This window comes from Mus pahari, chromosome 2, assembly GCF_900095145.1.
Source record: "Mus pahari chromosome 2, PAHARI_EIJ_v1.1, whole genome shotgun sequence".
NCBI classification, from domain to species: domain Eukaryota; kingdom Metazoa; phylum Chordata; class Mammalia; order Rodentia; family Muridae; genus Mus; species Mus pahari.
In genome coordinates, this window is record NC_034591.1 from 94,722,271 (window position 1) to 94,740,525 (window position 18,255).

At 38.4% G+C, this 18,255-nt stretch overlaps 1 protein-coding gene across 2 annotated transcripts in view; it reads right to left on the minus strand.

The window, feature by feature from the left end:
• Positions 1 to 18,255, minus strand: part of Ctnna2 (catenin alpha 2) — a 1,093,074-nt gene that overhangs the window by 263,276 nt on the left and 811,543 nt on the right. For both annotated transcript variants that reach the window (XM_021190430.1, XM_021190425.1), the window contains exon 9: positions 2,593 to 2,673. In XM_021190430.1, coding sequence (XP_021046089.1) covers positions 2,593 to 2,673 — 81 coding nt within the window. The remainder of the gene's footprint in view (positions 1 to 2,592; positions 2,674 to 18,255) is intronic.

An 18,255-nucleotide genomic window follows, 5' to 3' on the forward strand; every position in this document is an offset into this window, starting at 1 on the left:
AAGTGTTTCCATGCCTGACCCCCAGCCTTGCTGCTGTTGTGGTGGATTATATGGAGAGCATTAGGAGGTAGTCCCTCACTTGAGGAAATGGGTCTCTGTAGGTAGGGTGTGCAGTTTAAAGTTCACAGCCCACCATGGTTTCTACCCCATCTCTGCTTCCTGATCCATCCAGACATGATCAGCCAGCTGCCTGCCTCCCAGCATGATTTTTACCTGCAGCCTACTTTACATGATGCACTATGTTTCTTCCAAACCAGTGCTAAGATTAACCTCTCCTTTTAAAAATTATTTCTTGTAAACTACTTGGTCCCAGCAATGAGAAAGGTAAAACAAAACAAACAAATAAACCCCCACAACTGTGTTCTCCTGGTTTTAAACATCTAGGGCTCTCTATAGCATTCCTGCCCTAGCTACTTGATAGTCCTATCTCTGCTTGGTATACTAGGGAAATGAATGGTAGATGCATCTGCACCAATCTAACCTTTCCACAGTTGCAGAAAGCATAGCAGGGGCTGACTTCAGCAGTAGTTTGTTCAAACTGAGTGACACAATCAACTTAGTGATGAAGATGGGCAGATGCAAAGGCTTCCAGAAGGAGACAGGGTGGTTGTTAGGGAGGACTCAAAGTGTGGTTGTCTGTGATATACAGATATGGGGTATAATATCTTCTAGATGGAGCAGACACTATGTAAAAGAAGTAGGATTTATTATGGAAAAAAAATATAAGAATGGTTCTAATGATGGATAAAACAGGCAATAACTGTCTTAAGGGAATTGAGCCAGTTGTTCTTCCTCCTTAGTGGTTCCTAGATTTTATATACATGTATGAAATCATGTGTGCATATGAGGGGAGTAAGTAGATATTAAACTGTCTAGGAGGGTAAAGGGAAATAAGAGAACTAATAAGAGGCAGAGACAGAGACAAATAGAAGGGGAAATATAAAGAGGTATGATGGAGATTATGTATAACATACAATACTTACATAATAGGCTGGGCATGGTGGAGCATACCTTTAGTCCCAGCACTGGGGAAGCAGAGGAAACTAAACTCTAAATTCAAGGTCAGTCAGCTTTATATAGTGAGTTTCAAGCCAGGGAAACCACATAGTGAGCACTTAGCTCAAAGTTACAAACAAGGCAAAATAAAACAATCTGCATTCATACAAGTTTAAAACTAATCTTTTTTTAAAAAATCTTTATTATATTTTATGTCTATGGACATTTGGCTTGTATGTATGTCTGTGGACCACATGTATGCCTGGTACCTGTGATGGCCAGAAGAGGGCATCATGGGATCCCCCTGGAATTCGAGTTAAAAATGGTTGTGAACTGCTATGAGGGTGCTAGGAACCAATCCTGAGTCCTCTGCAAGAGCAGGAGGTACTCTTAACCACTAAGCCATCTCTCTAGCTTAAAAAAAAAAATGTATTTTGTAATCAAATATTAAATGGATCACTTAAGATCTGAACCCAGATTTTTAGGAAAAGCTCATTATGAACCATGTGTGTGCACCCTGTGTTCTGGAATAATCCGTGTGGTCTCTTGATACTAGTAGATCTCAGGAAATTAGGAGTACAAGGATTTATAGCCTGTCAGAACCTGGACCTCAGTTCATCTCAAAGCATCTCAAGAGTCAGCTAAGTCTCTGTCAATCAGTGATTCTTAACATGTGGATTGACAAACCTTTGAGATCATAAATCAGATAGATATTTACATTATAATTTATAACAGTAGCAAAATTACAGTTATTGAGTAGCAATGAGAAAAATTTTATGGATGGCAGTTGCCACAACATGAAGAACTGTATTAAAGGGTCACAACATTGAGAAGGTTGACAACCACTGCCTTAAATGTATTATTAAAAACAAACAACAAAAATCTTCCAAGTCAACATTGGTCAATGATCATAAAACATTTGTATAAAAAGGAAACTACCTCCTTCTCCCAGATAAGATTTCCCCTAAGAGGAGGAGGAAGAGGAGGAGGAAAGGAAAGAGGAGGGAAGAAAGGAAGTAAAAACAAGAAAATAAAATGAAACCATCAGGTGAATGACAGCAATAACCATTTAATTCATGGCACAAAATCTCCTTTGCATTCGGTTCTTCCCCTCAAAAAGCCAATTAACATGCTAACAATATCTCCAATGGAATGTAGTGGACCTTAGACCTTAATAAACACATCATATTAAGGGTTTTATTTGTCATTAAAAATTAGCGATCTAGTATATCATTCAACACATTGGAAGTTTAGTAAGAAAGAACTCTTATAAATCAGTGACAGGTTCAAGACCTATTTGGATTCAGAAACTGAAAACCAAGTGTCTGTAGTGGAAAGCTGAATGTCCTATCTGAGAGAGTCATGACTGTCCAGAGATTGGCTACCTTATATGTTATTAACATCATGCATCCTTCATTCATCCCATTTCTTGGCTCAGAACTTTCCTAATCTCCAATAGACTTATGCCTATGTGTATGTAGATGAGATGACAAATAGCTGCCTGAATTAATAATTTCTAAGAGGCCACCCCGGAAGGGGGCATTCTGCAGAACCATAACCAAGTCCTTTGTGGTGACAATAGGAAGACGCCCATACCTGTCTCCTCAGATCTCTTGTTTTCTTGGTCATCTTGTCAATCGCAATGTTGAGAGGGTCTCCTTTTTCTTTCCTTCCAGTCTATTAAGAAAAGAAAAAAATCAGTTTATAAAATTCAGTATCGAGACCATTAAAAGTTTAAAGTAATTCAGAAAAATACTTAAGTTACAAAATCCAACCAATTAAAAATGAAATAAAACATTTGCTTAAGTATTCTATGAATATGGCTTGGTCATTAAGGTTATTTTTCTCTGAAGTATAAATTAACATTGAAACACTCAGTAGGTTTTCAGGATAGTTATGTTCATGTTCAACACCCTGTAAACCCATTTTCTTCTTCTCCTGCTATTTATGAATAAAGTACATAACACAATAGTTGTCTTGATTTTGGTTTCAAAGACGAATATAACAGGATTCTCAGTTATATAAGCATGCTTATGATATAAAAGACAAACTGGATGTTTTTAAAGAAGAATTCACAGGGCTTGCTGAGATGACTCAGCGGATTAAGCACTTGATGTGGAACACCCTAAGGACCAGAGTTTGTCCCTTGAGAGCCTACATAAATGCCAGATTTGGGCAGCAACCCAACTGTAATTCCAGCACTCTGAAATCTGAAACAGGCAATTCCCTGGAACAAGATGGCTAGGCAGTCCAGTGTATCAGCGAGCTTTGGATTCAAGTTAGAGACCCTAACTCAATGATTAAATGGGGAGCAATAGAGGAAAAACTACTAATACACACATGTGTAATTATACCTGTGCACACACATGTATACACAAAAGAATATGCATATATACACGAACACCATATACACATACAAAAGAAAAATTTAAAAATAAATTCTCCAGTGTCAAAATCAAAAATTTTATGCCATTATTTCAAAGATCATTCTACAGGTTTTGTACTAAAAAAACTAAAAACTTCTAATTTCTGTTCTACAAAGCAGAAGAGATAAACATGGCAATAAGCAACTCAGTTTGTGATCATGAGCAAAACTTTCTAACAAATAGTTGTAGAAGCAAAAGAACAGAGAATAAACAACACTTCAAATAATGATTCCCTTAAAATTTCTCTAGTTTCATGTTTATTTTCCATTTCCCTGATGGCTATATAAAGACAAGACAAAACAAATAAAGAGAATCTGCAGTACTTCTATTTTTAAAGCTTTGGAATTGTTACTATTGTGTGGAGTTGGGGGTGGATGGGGTTTTCATTCTTTATGGCTGTAGAGAGAATGTAGAGGTCAGAAGACAACATGAAGAAGTCAGATATCTTCTTCTTCCATGTGGATATAAAGAAACGCAGTTAATCAGGCTTGACAAGTACCTCTACCTGCTAAGCCCTCTATTATTTTGTTTTGTTTTAACACTTAAAAGATTCACATGGGTTCCAAGTTCTATGAACACTGCAGATGCACCATCTTCCACACAAGATACAATCATTTAAAAAATGTGTGAAAACTCTTACATCAACAAAACTTCTGTCTAACACCCTATGAATTTATTTATTTGCATTCTTATGGGTAAGCCATCTCTTGTTCCATATCCCATCTGTACAGAATCACACAAAGCTCCAGAGTTAAGCATAGAATCAATAAGACCCTATATGACATGTTCTGCCGAACAGATAACTTGTTGGGGGAAATATGTGACTGGTTATTAGACACATAAGGGTCCCTTTTCTAGACACATGTAGCCTATCCAGACACCTAGGCATCAGAATTGCAAACTGGGCTGAAAGCAGTCACTTTTTTCTGAAACTTACTTAATTAAACCAGTTTTTCTAAACAAATATGTGATGCATAGCCCACAGGGTTTTCATTGAAACGTCAAAACTTAGGGCATATGTGTGTATATTTTTAGTTGTCTAAAATTCTATAAATCCTTTCTTCTCTACTGTCTAAACTTACAAGCTGACTCTTTCAGATGTACACATTGAGGTCGTTAGTAGGAAGAGCTTAATATAAGGAGACTAACATTTTACAACTTTGAAATATCAGCCCACAAATAGCTCCAAGAAAACAAAAGTAAATGTAGAAGAATAGAGTGGTTTAATCTTCCCGAAAAGTAGAGAAACATGGTTGTATTAAGGAAGAGTTCCCCTAGCCTTCCAATATTAGGTAGACAATAGTTAATAGTCAGTAGAAATTCTTCCTCTGATTATTTTGCAAAGAAGATGTTTGCCATCAAAATACCGGGTCCATTGGGGGAGGTCTGTACCACTGATGAAATCCACAGGCTTCCCATTTCATCTGCATTGGTTAGAATCGTAAAAACATATGCAAAAAAGTAGAAATCGTTGTGTGTGTTGGTGTACATTATTAATACTAGCCCTTGGGAGACAGAAGCAGGCAGATTTCTGTACATTCCAGGGCAGCATGTTCTACAGAGTGAAACCAAGTCATAAAGATAAACAATCAAATACATACATATATACATACATACATACATACATACATACATACATACATGTTATGAGCTAGGCTTAAAATGAGCTTAGGATATGGGAGAGAATAGCTATCAGTTAAAAGATGAGGGTTGGGGATGTCCAGAGATGCCACCATTGGTAGAACATTTACCTGGCAAGTGTGAGGAGCTGAGTAAAAATCCCTAGAACTGAAGTAAAGCTGGCTGTCGCAGTACACACATTTATAATCCCAGAATCCCTAAAAGGACACATGAGGTAGATACAGGAGAATCTCTGTAAGGTAACAGGACCACTAATCTGACATGTGCAATGGGAGATTTAAAAAAGATACCGCAACAAATAAAGTGGACAGCAAGGACCAAATATACTAATGCTGACATTCATATTCATGAACACACACACAAACACACACACACACACACACCATCTCTACCACCACTTATACAACTACAATCCTCCAAATCACCTAAAAGTAATACTTTTAAATAATAAAATGAATTAAGATAGCTTAGCTTCAGAGAATAATTAGTGAACAAGAGCAAGTGCCAGACACTGAGCTCTCCTTATTCTGCCAATTACATATCTTCATCCCCTTTTCACCAATGAGGAAAATAGCAATGGAGAATGTCATGAGACTAAGGTCAGCAACTGAAGCACTAGGCTATAGTTCCAAGACTAAGGAATCCTCAAAGAACTCACTAATAAAAATAAATAGTTTATTGTGCTCTTCCAAACTGCAAAACGAAAGCCAAAAAAATAATCCATGTATAACAAAAGAGATATAAAATTTAAATTAAGGCAAGTCTGACAAAGTATGGATTAGGAGAGGACCATTGAAGCAAGCTCTGCATCAGATAATATTAAATTTGACAGAGAATGATTTAGAATAGGGACACTGAAGCAAGCCCTACATCTGCATATTACCTACTTTAAAACTAAGGGGGAGGGTATAGGGGACTTTCGGGATAAAATTTGAATTGTAAATGAAGAAAATATCTAAAAAAAGAAAGAAAGAAAGAAGAGAAGAAAGAAAGAAAGGGAGAAAGAAAGAAAGAGAAAGAGAGAGAGAGAGAGAGAGAGAGAGAGAGAGAGAGAGAGAGAGAGAGAGAGAGAGAGAGAGAGAGAGAGAGAAAGAGAGAAAGAAAACTAAGGGAAACAGCAACCTGCGTACAAGATATACCCACAGTGCATCAGAGGCACAAATGTTACAGGAGTAAACAATCACTTTCTTCTGGATTGAAAATGTGTTCCATGAGATGGAATCCATACGCAAAACTCTCAATGAGGCCAAGAACCTGAAACTATGAAAGTCACATGTCCTGCAGAAAAACCTACTAATATTATTCTGCTAAATGAATAATATTACATGAATGTCACATGTTTGTGAAGCAGGGTCTTTGGGGAAGTCACATTAGTAGGGAAAGCTAAGATTCCTTCTTCTCAAAAATTCTCTCTTACAGACGGTTATACTAGAACATGAGGCTAGTGATGTGGGCAAAAGGCTGAAGAGTGAGATCCTTGGGACAGCAAGCAGGTATGTTGTAAAGTCCCCAAACATTAGACAGGGTTGGAGGATGTTAGCTAGATGTTAGCTCTGAGTTAGATGAGAATAGGAAGAGGAGCAGCACTTTGAGTGGCAGAAAGAGACAAAGGACAAAGGACAAGACAACTCTGAGAGGGCAGTGAATAGAACTAGCCAGCCTGTTCTGCGTGAAATGGGGGGAGCACTCTCATCCGTGGACAGGGCTTACTTTCAAGAGTGCTTCCTTCGCGTGTGAATACTGCTGACTATATTTCAACCAGCAAACCCAGAGAAGTTTAGCGACATTGGTATTCCATGCCGTTCTTGTCAAGATTCTGTTCATGTAATATTTTCAATTCTGGATCTCTTTAACTTTCAAGTCTTTAGCTGAAGGCAATCCAGAAATGAAGGTGGCATGGAATGCATAAAATAAAATTCTAAAAGAAAATTACTAGATCCTTTTTAGTTATGTGTGTATGACAGGAGGGGAGTAGGGAAGTGTGCCCTTGAGAGCAGGTGCCTATAGAGGTCAGCAGAGGGTGTCAGATCCTAGGGAACAGAAGTTGTAGGAATTTGTGAACCACCCAACCAATACAGTTGTTGAGAACCAAATCTGGTTCCTCTGGAGACATTGTAGATACTCTTGCCTTCTGAAAAACCACCTCAGATCCAAAAATGGAGTTTTAAAGCAAGTGCTAGAGTTTGGGGAATCTGAGTCACTGACCAGGATGGTAAATTAACTGGCCCTCTGTAAGCTTAGATTTCTTGAAAGAAAGTTTGTATGTAGGAATTGGTCACTGTCTGTCAATGCTAAGATTTACACAGCATTTGAGAGCTTTCGAGCTAGGCCTGGAGCAGGTTACATGCCTATGAGCCCAAATGCTTGGGAAGGAGTCTCTATGACACTACTGTGTTATGCTCCCATCAAACAGACAGACTAATGTGACAAAGTTACTTCCTAATGATACCAAGGAACTGTTACTATTTGTGATCATAAACTATTGATATGCCTTGTTTCTTATGTCTGTTTTGTTTTAAGTACAATATATAGTATAATGTATGCCCTGTCTTCTCAATAAATTAGCTGGATAATCAATCATAATGTCAATGTAATTACAACAATAAAAAAGTTTTAACTGTATTTGGAGTAGTTAGGGGAGTATATTGGGCATAAACTAAATAAGTAAATTTGAAAAATTGATTTAGAAACTGGAGGCCAGACATAAGGTAGTGTGTGGATATAATCCCATCACTGCGGAAGGGCAAGCAATGAGATCAAAGTCTTCAACTGAGCTTCCCAACAGACTGAACTACATGAGATCCTGTTTCAAAAGTAAATAAAGCTCTGTGATTATAAAGTTTTTTTTATAAAGTTTCATGTCTTTCTCTTCAATGGCTATTAATAAATCATGATTTGGGGATGTTATTCCCTTTAATCTTCTGCCCTTTATTCTTGGACCTGATGCCAATTATCTACATCTTAGACACATTTTTGTTATTAGAATATAGTATGCTTGCCTGTGTTTGTGTGTTTGCATATATGGGGGTACATATGCATACACATGTATATGTGTATGTGCGTATGGAGGCCAGAGGCTATCATTAGGCATCTCCTTTCACTAAAAACAGACCTTGCCAATACGGCTAGTTTGGCTAATCAAGCATGCTCCAGGGATCCGCCCTTTGCCTCATGAGTGTTGGGCTTACAAGTTGGACTTTTCTGTCTAACCTAATATTCACATGGGTGTTGAGGATTTGAACTCTGATCCTCATGCTTGCATGGTAAGTGCTTTACCCACTGAACCAACTCACTGGTCCATCTCCTTTATATTTACTGGCAATAAGGTATTGTTTATTAAGTGTCATTATTAAAAAAAGACAATACTCCAAGTACTCGCCCACACTGCTGTAGACACCTATCTTAGTGCCCATCTGTTGTGCTAGGGTAGTGTTTGTTTACAGAACTCTGTTTGTTTTAGACTTAGATTGTTATTTTACCAACATGTCCAGGGTGAATCCATGGCTTGAATTGACAAGAGCAAAGAGAATACATTTTCTCGTTTGGGTTTTCAGAGGACATCTTTATTCTCTTAGAATTTGGCTGCCAACCCCAGTCCAGTTTGCCAAAATATGAGATGTTCAGGAGAACTTCAGAATTCTAGTTTCATTATAAGCAGAATTATTGTGCCACTCACTGGAGTTTGGGGACTTTACAGTTAGTCTTCAGGTAAAGTATAAAGCTTTATGTTGATGATTGTTTTTTTTATCATACTACTTTTTCCCTCTTTACAAACTAAAGGTCACTTGACTCTGGGCAAAGATCTTCTCTCAGGATGACACTGTAGAGAACCTGGTTAGAACATTTGTCTATCATGAACAACTCCCTATATTGGGTACCCAGCACTGAATAAGCCATATTCCATGGTATACACCTTTCATTCTAGCATTCAAGTGTGGGAGACAGAGGTCATTCTCAGTTATAGGTCAACTGTGAGAGCAGCCTGAGCTGCCTGAGCCCCTGTTCACAAAATAATAATGGCTGTTATTATTATTAAAATTTTCTGAGTAGATTAGATGGATGATATATACATCTTTCTTGATTATCCTGAAGATGTATGTAATATATGCACATCGGCATTGTAAATGACACAGAACTGATACTAACTTCATGATCTATGTAGCACACTGATAGAAATATTAACTTTCAAATCTCTAAAAATTAGTACTTCTTTCAAGGGCATTCTCATTCCAGTCTGCCTTTTCTGCCTTTTTACCTAATATGGTTTATTGAATATAGATAGTATCCAATGGGAAGGGAAAGGATGAAAAGATAATGAAATGAAAGGAGGAGATTAATTCATAAAAGTCCTCTGAACACAGATCTACCATGGACAATGCCCATCAGAGCCACAGACTCACAGCAGCCATGTGTGGAGGGCACAGTATACATATGCCAAGCATGGCTGCAGGAATATAAATATCTATAACGTTCATTCTTTCCCTCAAATAGACCTGAAAACTGAACTGAATATATAAAGAATATTCAAAATACTGTGTAGCTGTGATTCTTATAGAGTGAATGTATTAGGGATAAATCAAATGCCCAGTCTTCAAATTGTCATTTAAAAAAATAAAAGTCCAAATCATTGAAATGGCGGAAAGCAATAATGTGCCCTGCATTCTAACCTGCAACACATTTTGCTGTCATTTAAACCTATGATTTACACAACAGGAGGGAGGAGGAAAAATTATCTATTGATCCAGAATATCATATCATATTTGGAAGGTTGCCCGCCTACCCTCAAACTCCACATATAGAAATCATATCGTTATTACAAATAGCACCATTATTTATAGAACCTTGAGCATTTCATAATACCTTTATGCTGTGTATAAATCATTGTCTGAACATGTGGACCTTTCTAAATATTTCCTTTTCACTAGCTAAGAACATTTGTCTTGAAAAGAAAGATGCAGTATCTTTTAAGAATGGATGTAAGTTCAGAAAAGGCAACAAAGGAAATCCATCATCTGACCACATCACCTACAGCCCAGCTTTCCTAGATCCTGGAGTGTTAGTTGGTGGGGAGAGTAAGAGATAAAAGTACAAAGAGGAACAATGATGTATCTTCTGACTGTCTCTGCAAGACCTTGTCAATCAAAAGACTCATAAACACATAAGGTATGGTTATCAAAGAAACTTGTTGGTAAGACCCTCAAGTCCTGCTCATTAGTACAGACAATCCTCAACTTATGAGAAAACTGATAAACAGTACTGATAAATTCACTATAACTTGAAGGCATTGCAAGTAAACAATACGTTTGATACACTGATCGTTTTACCTTTATGTTATGTGCAGTGAGGACCAATATCATGATCATATGACAGAGAACTGTGGCTCATCCCCATTGCCCAGGATGGTAAGAATGCCAAACCAATTAAGACAGCCTCTCAGAGAACCAAATCAAAAATGCAAAATACAATTTCTACTTAATATATATCACTTTTATACCATAGTCATGTTTAAAGATCACTAATCCAACCATATGAAGTCCAGGACATCTGTATTATAATGTCATTCCATACACAAATCAAATGATGTGCACAGGAGATTGATTGTGAGTTTCCATTGTCCTATATATGATCTGACACAAATAGTACTCTATTATTTTTTTCTCTCTGAGTGACAACCAAGGATCCTTTTCTAATGGGTGAAGTTGTAACATTCAAATCTGTGAGAATGAGCCACAGTTTTATACACTGGAGGCAGAACCAACAGGAAAAGGTGGTTTTATTCTAAGATTTAGATATTGGAAGCAGATAACCCTTTAACTGGTTATACGATGACAGAAACAAGCAACATAGAAAAAAAGATGAGTGGCTGGGAGGAAAGCTGAGAAAACCTCAACAGCTTCTCTTGAACAGTCTTCCTTCATCCAGCCAGCCCACAAAGACTGACTTCTCCTGAGTGCACTCTTCAATTGGGTATTGCATTAAATAATGGAGAAATGAATATTTTTAGACTGTATTATTTAATGTTTCTATGTGTCTGCAGAAGAGAAGCCAAGCTTTTTGTAGGTCAAGAAGGCCTGGGTTTCTCCCCCAAGGAGTCAACAGGAAACTCATAAGAAGTACTTAGGAAATACTCTGGTGTCGCTAGAAAGATGGATGTCTCCAACAGGCACCTGGGTATAGGAAATAGGTAGGAAAAGCATCAATAGGTGTTTTGAAAAATATGGAAGCCTAAAAATAAATTTCACTACTTCACAAGTTATTGCTCAAAGCCATAGGAAGTATATGATTCGCACCTGTGCAGTGTTTCAATTTATGCACCTTGATTTATTTTATCAACACAGGTGTCATCATCACTGATAAATTGCCAGGCAACTCTCCATAAAAGATATTTCTCACTGGGTCACCCTCCCTAAAACTTTGGTGATTGCTAAAAGCCTGAGTTAATTAACTATATATTCCTTCTAAGCCTGCAAGAGAGTGTGAACGAAGCAAACTGTTAAAAGATGCCATTTTATCTTCAGAGCTGAGATGAAAGCAGTCAAGGCCAAGTACAGACTCCCATTGATTCATGCTCTCTCACACCACACACTTGCACACACACACACACTAAATGATTAACAGTTCAATGAAATTTAAAGTTTCGTTTCATTTTTAAGTGTATTTCCCTAAGTCATTTAGCTATAGTTCAAGCTTTCAGCACATAAAAGATCCCTGGAATTTGGCATTTTATACCTCAAAAATACACACACACACACACACACAAGCCAATAACTGAATCCACATTGGTGGGAGTTCACAGGAAAGATAGAAATGTTCAGGCTTATTTCATGGAGGATGGACTTATGTGGAAACCTTAGCCTTGGCTTTCCTGAACCACGTTTACAGACATATCAGGAGCCAGTTCACATAACAACTCCTTCGTCACCCTATCCTACCCTCTCAGTTCACAGACAATTGGCCTCCTCTGTATGCCTACAGCTAGTTCTGCTATTTAGTTTGGGTTTACCAAGATTTGCCACTTAAGCAATCATCATACATTGTGAAAAAAAAACCTATTTTGTTCATTGAATTTCAGGTTCCAGGATATGCAAAACATGTAAGCTATATCATGAAGATCCTGTGCTGTCTCTTTCTAATTAGAATCTCTTTTTAAAGGGAACCTATGCTTACAACTATAAACCTCATCAAGAGCCCAAATAGTGGAGTTCACAGGCTTTAGAAGAAAACCTGCTAAGCTTATTTTGCTGGATAAGTGTGGTATCAAACTATCTTCTCAATACTAGGTTTTATACCCAAAGACTAGTGCTGTTCTCAGCCTTAGCCAGAGGAGCTTCTTTTAGCAGTGGGCAGTGTTTAGTACAGAGACTCACGATTTGTATAAATGTGGAGAATATGTGATTGTGGGTTGCTTGACCTTAAATAGGACATCTATTTCACACCAGATGAAGACTCTGTAAACACTGCAGAAGAGTGGGTGGGAAAAATATAAGAGTCAGAGGGATGGGGATGTGTGCTACAAACCAGTATGGCACGGCTGAGTGTGGCTGTAGTTACCTGCACAGGAGCAGCTTGTGCTCCCACCGCCCTTTCATCATGCATGAGAGAGGTGCCACTCCTCACTGAGTGTCTATGGCTTAGAGGAGGGGGAAAAAACAAAGGAGAAGAGGAGGAGGAGGAAGAGCAGGAGGAGGCAAAGGACAAGAGGAAGGAGTAGAAAAAGAGGAGGAGCAGGAGGAAGAGAAAGTAGAAGAGTTGAAAATAAGAGCTTCCATTAATAAGGAGGTAGACAAGAGGTGGTAATGGGGCCTGAAATTTTTCTACATTCAGTAAATATGGACATATTACATGTACATAGACATATATACCATATATCATATATGTATATGTTAATGCGTTATGAAAGTCTAAAAGAAATGCAATAAAATAAAAAAGATACTGTATTGTGAAAAGAAAGTTATCACTAAATAGTCCTTTTCCCAAGAAGAGGCACAAGAGACCAATGACAGAAAAATATTCACTAGTTACATTGAACTCTGAAGCTTTTTACAGCATACCTTAATCAAAGAAGATTCTAAGAAAATTAGGAAGAGGTATAGATATGTATGCCTGAGTATAAAATGGACATCAGCAACTTAATCAGTATTGTAGCCATTAGACATGATTGTAGGATACAGACTTGGTGTTGTGGACATTGGCTACTCTCATGCAGAAGTGTAATTAATGAATAACTGTGTTTCCTCCAATATTGGCACAATACTGTTTCCACCTCCCATTCTGTCTACTCTGTGTTCATTGTCTTTCTTCCCTGCTCTAAACTTAGCCTCCAAATAAAGATGGAAATTCTTCAGAAACAAAGTGCTGTGTGCATGCATGAGATGTACATACCACTGGAGGGTACAAAGACAAGTGAATGGCATTCATCAAAATGCTCAGATGTGAAAGCAAGTAAGCATGAAGATATTGAGCACCAAATGAAATTGATTTGATGCAATGGTGCTTTTTAAGAGCCTTGAATGAGACAAGGATTTAAGACCCATGGCCACCAATAAAACAAAGTAAGTGTTTCTTGAAGAGTAGATTATATACAAAGTATTGGAGTGGTTGGTATTCTCTGAATGCCTTGGGAATCTCAATCATATCTCCATGTAAATGCCAGAACATGAACCACTCTGCCTCACCAATGACTGTGGGCCCATTAAACTTGTTAGTATCACCTCCTTTGGTCCTTTCTGACACTGTCTTTATTTGTTTCAAAGACTTCTCCCCCTCCTCATTCCCCTCCAAATATCCATTGCTGCTCGAGTAAGGACTGTACAAGTCCAAATTATGTGTCACATATCACTAGGAAAGAACAAAACAATGTTTTTGATTTAGGTACCTGGAAAGCCCAAACAATTACATATCCATGTCAACTGTTTGCAAACTTGCAAGCCTCTGTCTAGAGCCACTGTGCACTGTCATTAGTTGACCTGAGGTCCAAACTCTTCCTCATTGTCTTAAGGCCATCCAAAATTCAGGCATGCAGCCCTGGTTCCTTCCCGACTCCAGCACTATCACAGCAGATATTTATAGGGAGTCATCACAGAGCCCTGTAAGTACACCAGTGAGTCCAGGTCTCAATGAAAATGTTTAGAGTCTGGAACTGTGATAGAACCATCTATTGGGCCATTTCCTCCCCCTTGGAACCAATGAAAACTTTATGAAGCGAACTGCATTTTTTTTTTCTTCAGCACCACAGTTCAAAACTAAACTAAGCACCCTGGAACACATGTCTCACATCGTCCCAAATATTTCTCACTATGTGGCTCCCATAAACACCATCTGCTATGTTAATTTGTAAAGAATTACAAGGTTCTTAAAATTACACTTTGCTCTCTGTAGCGTATACTGTGTCTATTAAGGGGGAGATGTGAGAACGCACATAGCATCTAAGCAGACACCGAGGTCTTTTCCTCCCGATGCTGAAATCTTACTAAAAGTTTCTAGGTCTGCATGGAATTTCAAGAAATGTATGTATAGGGGATAGAGAGATGGTTCAGTGGCTATGGAGCATGTTCTGATTTTACAGAAGAGTTGATTTTGTTTCCCAGCACTTAAAAAGCCAGGCACCTGAAAAGTGCCTATTAACTCCAGCTCCAGGAAGGTCCAACACTCTTCTGAACTCTTCAGACACTGCACACACAAACATGCACACGCACACGCACACACACGCACACACACACAATCATATATACATACAACATACATACATACAAGCATATATACACACAATCAAAAATACAATAATTCTTAGAAAAACAGACATGTGACATATATCAATACTCTGTCTAGTTTTGTTACAGTGGAAAAAAATCAATTAAAACCAAAAAACACACAGAGCAAAACCTGTGCCTAGATTTTAATTAGAAATGTGTGCCCACCCTGCACTTCTCAGATTTTCATGGCAATGTAATCCTCTGCTACAAACCAAAAAGGGAACTCAGCTAGAGGAAACTCTTGGGAGTGCTTGACTTCTCAGTGGCTCCTAAGCTCCAGGCTTCTCTCTGAGCCTGACAGGTACCTGATAGTGTGTCCCAGGGCTTTAACCTTTGGTAGTCCCTAAACCTAACAAACAGAATTTCACTGCCCAACACACCACCTGAAAAAGACAGAGCTCAATGACTGTCGGGTAATATGAATTCCAGGTAAACTAAGATGCTAGGTTGTTGTTGCTGGATAAATAGTATAAGAAGTATCTCATGACTCTAGCCAAAGGATTCATGAGACTCAAAATTTTATCTGCCTTTCTATTTACTGAAAACTGTGCTGGTATGATACACGAATACTGTGTGTGTGTGTGTGTGTGTGTGTGTGTGTGTGTGTGTGTGTGCTAATTTGCAACAATGTGAGCAGAGGTCAGAGGATAAAATAAAGCAGCCAGTGGTTCAGTGAAGACAAATACCTTCTAAGTAAGCCTAACATCCTGAGTTCAATGCCCAGGACTCACATACAGGGAGAAGAAGAGAACCAACTCTATGAAGCTGTCTTATATCCACCATGTGCTATAATATCACTGTTGCAAATACAGATGTCTAGACCAATTTCCAAGAAATTCAGTTTCAGTGTCCCTTGAGTAAAAATATTATTTCTCATTTTTTTTATTTAAATACTTGAGTTTGATTTTACCAAGCCTGACAGCAAACTTTGAGCTTTGTGCATGCTAGGCAAGAGTTCTGCCACTAAATTATACTCTTAAGTTGTTTATAATTCTTAACTTTATTTTATGTGTGTGTCTAAGTGCATGCATGTGCACTTTGTCCCTACAGGAGCACCAGGCAGTCTGATCCCCTGGAACTAGAGATAGGGCTAGTTGTGAGCCACCATGTGTATGCTGGGAACCAAACCTGAGTCCTTGACAAGAGCAAGAAGAACTCTTAATTGCTGAGCCATTACTCTAGCGCTATGTTTTTATTTTTTAATATGTATTTAAAAATTATAGACAAGAGGCCAGAGAAATGGCTCTTGTCTATAAAAAGGTTCATGCTGCCAGGCCTCCAACCTGAATTTCATCCCTAGGAACTATGCCGCAGAGCACACTAACAGCCATAGGCTCTGCTCTGACCTCCTTATGTATGATGTAGTATGCCCACATATGAACACACACACACACACACACACACGTGTATGTATGTATGTATGTGTGTGTGTATATATATACATATACATATATACATATACATATACATATATGTGTGTGTGTTGAAATTAATAAATAAAAGATTATTAAAACTTTAAATTCCAGACAAGTCTGGAAATAGGAGATAGTCACTGAGTGCCAAACTTACTAGCCTTTTCAGTCATCTGACAGTCTTTAACTATGTCTGGGGAATCTGCAGTTCAGATTCTTATAAAAAAAAAAATCTTGATCAACCTAATTATAAATTTTGCAATCATTCGCTGTGTGAGCTTGAAATAGGATCAAGGATTCACAATTATGACAATTCTGCTTAATTCCTGATGAATTAGTCACTATCTCAAATACTTGAGAGTCTAAACCAAACCACTTAATTAAAAAAGAGAGTCATACTGCCTGAGCAATTAAACAATACTAAGTAGATAGACCCATTTACACCACTTCAAAATCCCCTGCACAAAGAAAAGAAAATTTTAAATTGCTTCTCCATATTCCATGGCTGTGGGTTCTGCAAGGTGGCATCAAATAAAGGTGCTTGATCAACGACAATGACAGTGATCAATGATCAATGACATCAAAGCGACTGCTGACCTTACCACCTGAGTTCAATCTCCAGGAACCCTTGGTAGAAGAAGAGAACCCATTTCCATGGGCTGTTATTCTTCCATCTATACACACACAAGCATGCACACACACGTGTTTAAGAAGAAGAAATGTTTTCTTTTAAAAAATATTTCCCAATCCAGGCAACATTTCAGAGCCTTTGTTGGTTAAACTAATGTGTAAATCCTGCTGGCTTCCCAAAATGACATGAAAATTCCCTCTTCTTTTCCTACCAGTTCCAAACTCTTTGTTCTATTGTTATTATACCTTAGCATTCAAAGAGAAGTGTTTCCCTGAAAACCCAATGGTCCCATTATGCCACTCCCATCTCCTTCATCTGAAGCAGTCTGTAGAGTCAATGAAGCTGAACAGTTTCTTCTGATTTGATAGGATATACATAATTATTACCTCCCTTCCCCCCCCATGTGTGGGTTAGAGGGGGCTCTATTTGTGTGCCTGTGCATATAAGGAAACTGGAGGCTAGCATTAGGTATCTTCCTCAACCACTCTGAATCATGCTTTTTGAGATCTGTCTCTCATTGAACCTAGAGTAGGATTCCAGCTAGGTCTCCTAGACAGAGGGCAGTAGGGATCTTCCTCTCTCTGCCTCACTAATGCTGAGACTGCACATACCAGTTACTGTGCCCACATTTTCACAACTCTTCCCTCTCCCAGACATAGTAGAGTTGCCCCCTTTCTGATGTCAGTCCTTTAGACCCAACTTGGAAGAAGCTCTTTGCAAAAGCTAGCAGGACAGGTTCACCTTCATCCCTCAGAGTCAGCTTCTCCTAGTTTCCTAAGTTCATGCAAAACACAGGAAGAAAGGGTCTATAGGACACTCTCCAAAATTTCCCTGATACTGAAATATGCTGTGCTCAACCAACTACTGTTATTCCAACTATGACCCAACACAGTAGAAATCTAGTAAGCAAGAAAATAGCTGGGAATGGTTATGATCTTAGGGGTTCCATTGCTGCAAAGAAACAGCATGACCAAGGCAACTTTTATAAAGGACATTTAGTTGTTGCAGGCTTACAGGTTCAGAGGTTCGGTCCATTTTCTTCAAAGAAGGAAACATGGCAGCCAACCTCCAGGCAGGCATGGCACTGGAGGAGGTGAGAATTCTACATCTGGTTCCGAAGGCAGTCAGAAGATTGTCTTCCTTGCAACTAGAAGAGTCTCCAAGCCCACCATCACAGTGACACACTTCCTCCAACAAAGTTACTCCCTGTGCCAAGCATATTCATGCAGTGACAAAGTCCAATATACTTAACACTCAGGAAGCTGATACAGATGAATAGAATGTTCTAGATCAGCCTGGATCACAAAGAGAGATCTTGACTTCAAGACAGAAAGAGAGAAAGAAAGAGAGAGAGAGAGAGAGAGAGAGAGAGAGAGAGAGAGAGAGAGAGAGAGAGA